The 6,088-nt window shown below is 44.1% G+C and overlaps 1 protein-coding gene across 1 annotated transcript; it reads left to right on the top strand.

Moving 5' to 3' along the window:
- Positions 1-329: 329 nt before the first annotated feature.
- On the top strand, positions 330-3,080 carry LOC114548957 (serine/threonine-protein kinase RIO3-like). Its single transcript, XM_028569010.1, has 5 exons — positions 330-372; positions 765-845; positions 1,135-1,224; positions 1,420-1,533; positions 2,302-3,080. Exons 1-5 carry the CDS (start codon positions 343-345, stop codon positions 2,413-2,415), a joined length of 429 nt encoding a protein of 142 aa, XP_028424811.1. The 5' UTR covers positions 330-342; the 3' UTR covers positions 2,416-3,080.
- The last annotated feature ends 3,008 nt before the right edge of the window (positions 3,081-6,088 follow it).

Below are 6,088 nucleotides of genomic sequence, written 5' to 3'. Positions count from 1 at the left end.
TCGCCATCGCCTGTCAAACCCCAGAAAGCACGAGCGTTAATCGCAGCCCTAATTCAAGCGTACAGTACAGGCCAAAAGTTTGGACACACCTTCTCATTCAATGTGTTTCTTTATTACCATGTGTGTTTCTGTCTGTGGGCTGTGTTGTTTTGTGTGTGTGTGTGTGTGTGTGTGTGTGTGTGTGTCTGTGTCTGTGTGTATGTGTGTGTCTTCAGGAAGAAGGCTGAGATTCCCTGTCCGGAGGTGGTGCTGCTGAAGAAACACATCCTGGTGATGTCGTTCATCGGCGAAGACCACGCCCCTGCTCCCAAACTCAAAGACGCCACGCTGAGCTCCGAGGACATGAAGAGCGCCTTCTACCAGGCCCTACATGTACGTAAAGCAAGCACGTCGGGGACATAGACTAATGTGTATGTAACATGTGAGGGTTTTTAGATTGTTTCTAAGATTTATATCCGTAGTCTCGAGGGCTGGGACGATATGCTTTTGTCCCGATTCGATTCTTGTCACCATTTTATATTGTGATGATTGTGAAGTTTTGAGATTTTCTTTTTCTTCTTTAACTTAGAAAAGTCCAGCACGCGGACCATTACGCAAGCAATAATTTATTTAGAAAAATACATCGTTTTCGGTCTTAGACCTTCATCGTACATTTAATAAAATCTGAATTTACCTGACCATTATAGTTTGTAAAACTACTGTGTGTGTGTGTGTGTGTGTGTGTGTGTGTGTGTGTGTGTGTGTGTGTGTGTGTGTGTGTGTAGCTGATGCAGCAGTTGTATCAGGAGTGTAATCTGGTTCATGCTGATCTCAGCGAATACAACATGCTGTGGCACAAAGGAAAGGTACGACATCTTTCTTTTCTTTAAACAGTTAACTGCTTTCTGTTCTTCATCCTGTCTTTATCCATCAACTCTTTCATTCCTTCAACGTTCCTTTAAGGCACACACTTCTTCTTTCCTCTTTGCACTAACGTGTGTGTGTGTGTGTGTCTGTGTGTGTGTGTGTGTGTGTGTGTGTGTCTTTTGTGTGTGTGTCTCTTTGTGTGTGTGTGTGTGTGTGTGTGTGTCTCTCTGTGTGTCTTTGTGTGTGTGTGTGTGTGTGTGTGTGTGTGTGCGTGTGCGCGTGCTGTAGGTGTGGTTGATTGACGTGAGTCAGTCCATCGAGCCCACCCATCCTCACGCCTTGGAGTTCCTCTTCAGAGACTGCAGGAACGTTTCCACGGTAACGGCTAGTTTTATCTTACACATGCAGCTTTAAATTAAAGATGGCTGGATGGACTTTATTTATCTCAAACTGGGACATTTACAAGTTACAAGGACATACACACATACTCACTCACATACAGAAAATACAAGAAAGATACAACAAAAATTAAAAGATAACATAATTGTGTGTGTGTGTGTGTGTGTGTCACAGTTCTTCCAGAAGAGAGGAGTGATGGAGGCTATGAGTGCGTACGAGCTTTTCAACGCTGTGAGCGGACTGAATATCCCCATTGGTGAAGAGGATGAGGCCGAGTTTATGGCTGAGGTAACACACACACAGTCGGTTGTAAAAGCCACAAACTTAGCAGAAAATAAAGCTTGACGAGAGCCTATTATACTCCATCTATCTCCATATTTGTAGTCTCGAGGTCTCCTACAATAGATTTAAATGCTTCGATGTTCAACAAACATAGTTTCTCATATGTTGGTGCAATGTTAACTAGCCGTCAGGAAGTAGATTATATATATATTATATAGCCAGTCTTTGTGTCCATGCAACAAAACAAAAAAAGTTTAACTTTGATAGTTAGTGTTAGGAAAGCTATGAACTCAATGAAAATATATTTTTTTAAGAAACACCTATAGCACCAGTTAAACTCTCTCTCTCGCTCTCTCTCTGTCTCTTTGTCTCTCTCTGTCTCTCTCTCCCTCTGTCTCTTTCTTCCTCTCTCTGTCTCTCTCTCTCCCTCTGCCCCCCCTCGCTCTCTGTCTCTCCATCTCACTCTCTCTGTCTCTCTCTCTCTCTCTTCCTCTCTCTCTCTGTCTCTTCCTCTCTCCCTGTCTCTCTCTCCCTCTGTCTCTTTCTTCCTCTCTCTCTCTGTCTCTCTCTCTCCCTCTGCCCCCCCTCTCTCTCTGTCTCTCTTTGTCTCTCTCTCTGTCTCTCTCCCTCTCTTGCTCTCTTTCTCTCTATCTGTCTCTCTCTCTCTGTCTCTTCCTCTCTCCCTTTCTCTCTATCTCCCTCTGTCTCTTTTCTTCCTCTCTCTCTCTGTCTCTCTCTCTCTCCCCCCCCCTCCTCCCTCCCTGTGTGTGACAGATTGTGGCGTTGGAGAAGAGGAACGAGGACCACGTGCAGCGCCGTGGAAAGAAAAGCTTCCCGGTAGCCTCCCGAGACGGTGACCCTCCTTTAATACCCGACGCCGATGACTAACGCCCGCCCGGCGCGCTCTCTCTTCACGATCCCACCGTGTTGAAAATGCTGTAAAAAAAATAAAAATAAAGGAGGAGACGAATAACGGAGGAGGAGGAGCCCTGGAGGACCCGGCACCTCACTCCCCCCTCCTCTCCAACCATCCAACCATCCAATCACCTGCCTCCTTTAAACAGGCTGGACGGAGCGCCTCCTCCTGGCTGCAGGAGGGAGGAGAGTCCTGAGAGGCACCATGAGGGTTTCCTCGAGTCCTCTTGCTAATATCGGCCCACACGGTATCCATTACCGTGTGTGTTTTTGTAAGAAGAAATCGCAGTAAAAACGGGCAAAAGCTTCTCGCACAGGACCCTCCTTTTATCCGGCTGGATGAAAGCTACACTCTTAGGGGTTTATTTTAAATCCTAAAATTTGTGAAGAAGCCACTGATGTCAGGCTGAAATTAGGGGGAAAATGAGGGTGAAAAGATGCAGAAGACAACAAAGACGTTATCTCTTTTTTTTTTTCTTCTTTTTTTTAGTGTGTTAAGAGAAAATTATTTTGATTCGATTTATTTTGGATTGGACAAACGACATAATCCAAAGGATAGCATGTTAAAGTGTAAACACTTATTTCCAACATGGTCCTTGGTGTTAAAACATGCAACACATAACGAAGACCTATTTCACGTCAAACACAATAACATATAATACAGATCATCCAAGGTATCAAAGCATTCTAAAATCAAAGAATAAATATATTTGGTTTAATAATTTCATCCTGTAGCTTCAGCGTGGTGTAAGACCACACAAAATCAGATTTTGAAGCTACATACTGAGAAAGGTAACAGATTAGCAGGATTATTAATGGAACCCACGCAACTTCTAGGCAGGGCTCGTCCTTCAGTAGCATTCACATTCTACTATTAGCCAGGCGTCCATGCTTACGCTAGGTAACGGAGCCCGATTAGTTCAGGTCCTACCCCCTGACCACTCTGGCTATCCTTACCCTTAACCAGCCAATCGGGCTGCTCCGTACGACGAGGCTTGCCTAGGAGTTACGTGGGATCCATAATAATGCGGATTTGACAGTTTTCACAGAACCACCTGCGCCCATCTGTGGCCCATGGGCGTGCTGCTCTTTCAGGGAGGTGTGTTCAGGTGCTTTCTGGGCGTGCTGCTCTTTCAGGGAGGTGTGTTCAGGTGCTTTCTGGGCGTGCTGCTCTTTCAGGGAGGTGTGTTCAGGTGCTTTCTGGGCGTGCTGGTCTTACAGGGAGGTGTGTTCAGGTGCATTCTGGGCGTGCTGCTCTTACAGGGCGGTGTGTTCAGGTGCATTCTGGGCGTTCTGGTCTTACAGGGAGGTGTGTTCAGGTGCATTCTGGGAGTATTGCTATCTTGAGGCAGCAGGAAGAGATTGCACCATTGTCCAACAAAAAACTAAAGTCAGTAATGCAGCATTTCATTGTTATTTTAACAGAGCATTAGTAAAATGCTCCTAGGCTCGTGTACAGCAGACACACACTATGCTTGTTACACACACAGGGACACACACACAGGGACGCACAGCAGCACACACACACACATACACACACATGCCGAAGATTACAAATAAAAATATTAGGGTGCAAATCCTCCATCATAACAGCAACGCTCCAAGGTCCAAACGCGCCTGGCTTTTAAAGGGAATGGGAGCTGATCTCTGATTGGTTGATTGCATGTTACGCCCAAAACACACCTCTGATTAATGAAGACACTAAGTACAACCCTTTAGGACCAGGCACCCAGCACACAGACCCTTTTCTCCACCGTTAAACTAGCAAAAGTGGGTTTGGACACGCCCTAAACACACCTGCGCCTGGTGCTTCATGCCGTGTGCTTAGATCGTTAAAATAAATAGGGCCCACAATGTTTACAGAAGTAAAAAATAATTTGTGTATCCGCCCTGAGATTGGTTGTTCTGTGACCAATACTGCACTCTTCAACCAAGTATTATGAAAAACAGATAAGACATGTTCTTTTTTTTTTTTTTGATTTAAGGTTAACTCCCCAGCCCTAACTATCAGATGTCAAGTCTATTTTTCTTCAATTTTTTTTTATTAATTCTCATCTTTTCGCCGTTCTACTTAAATCCATATAGGCCAATAAGATAAACATTTTTAAACTAACCGCTGAAAAGAGAAGAGGAAAAAGTTGGCGATCACACCTGAAAGCTGAGAAAGTTTACTTTCTGTCTTTTCTGTTTGTCTCTCTGTCTTATTTAAGGGTCAAATGTGGGAGGGGGGGGTCAAAGGTCACAGTTTGATTTTGGTGTGGTGAGTTTGTGGAAGCGAAAGCTAACGGGGTTATTAAAGTTAACGCTTGAGATTGAAGCGCAAAAGAAACAAATGCAAGTCAATGACAAGTAATCTCTGCATGGTGTCATGTAATGTAGAAGATGTTTGCCGTGATGAAAGATGATAAAAGTAGCTCTTAGATTGTGTAACTTTAATTCAGAAAATCTGGTGTTTTGGTGGATTTATTCTAAAGAATCGTTGTGAAACGGTCTATAGACCAGTGCTGACATTAAAAGGTTAAAATGGAAACTTTTTGTCTTTTTCGATTTGTTTTATGAAAAATATTCATAATTTATACTTTTATTAATCCCACAAGGGAAATTACAATGTTTTCACTCTGTTGTAATCATTATACACATTACACACAGGTCTGAATTATACACACTCGCTCAGTACCTATACACACACTAATGGAGAGATGTCAGAGTGAGGCGGGGGTTGCCCATGGGAAGGTGCCTTGCTCAAGAGCACCTTGGCAGTGCCCAGGAGGTGAACTGGCACCTCTTCAGTTCCCAACCCAACTCCCTACAGACTGAGCTACTGCCATGCCTCAAAATTATGATATTTGATAAGTTCAAGGTCCCATGGTTAGAAAATTTTCCCTTTGAGGTTTTTTAACATTAATATGAGTTCCCTCCAGCCTGCCTATGGTCCCCCAGTGGCTAGAAATGGTGATAGGTGTAAACCGAGCCCTGGGTATCCTGCTCGGTCTTTGATAAAATGAAAGCTCAGACGGACCAATCAGGAATCTTCTCCTTATGAGGTCATAAGGAGCAAGGTTACCTCCCCTTTCTCTGGTTTGCCCACCCAGAGAATTTGGCCCACCCATGAGAGAGAGAGAGAGAGAGACATCATGGCTTTCAAATGAACGAAGTGGCAGTTGGTCAAGACCACACACCGCCGCCCCCCCTCCACCGTGCCCCCCCCCCTTTCCTCCTGAATAGCTACAGACACAGAAATGACACATCCTAAGGAGAGCTCATTGTCGGACTGGCTCTAGTGGCTGTAATTCTGCACCAAGGCTGAATTTTGGGAAAGAGACTTCAGATACAGTATTAGGGGACCACTAAGGTCTATATAAAAGAGACTTCAGATACAGTATTAGGGGACCACTAAGGTCTATATAAAAGAGACTTGAGATACAGTATTAGGGGACCACTAAGGTCTATATAAAAGAGACTTCAGATACAGTATTAGGGGACCACTAAGGTCTATATAAAAGAGACTTGAGATACAGTATTAGGGGACCACTAAGGTCTATATAAAAGAGACTTCAGATACAGTATTAGGGGACCACTAAGGTCTATATAAAAGAGACTTCAGATACAGTATTAGGGGACAACTAAGGTCTATATAAAAGAGACT

The sequence above is a fragment of the Perca flavescens genome, chromosome 22 (assembly GCF_004354835.1).
Source record: "Perca flavescens isolate YP-PL-M2 chromosome 22, PFLA_1.0, whole genome shotgun sequence".
In the NCBI taxonomy this organism is placed as follows: domain Eukaryota; kingdom Metazoa; phylum Chordata; class Actinopteri; order Perciformes; family Percidae; genus Perca; species Perca flavescens.
The sequence above is the reverse complement of the archived record's forward strand: the minus strand, read 5'-3'. Positions and strand labels throughout refer to the sequence as shown.

Excerpts from the sequence above, each read along its gene's own strand:
- LOC114548957 (XM_028569010.1), top strand. The coding sequence starts at position 343 with ATGAAGAGCGCCTTCTACCAGGCCCTACAT. Across the intron at positions 846-1,134 it reads TGCTGTGGCACAAAGGAAAG|GTGTGGTTGATTGACGTGAG; the intron begins GTACGACATCTT and ends CGCGTGCTGTAG. Across the intron at positions 1,534-2,301 it reads AGGCCGAGTTTATGGCTGAG|ATTGTGGCGTTGGAGAAGAG; the intron begins GTAACACACACA and ends TGTGTGTGACAG.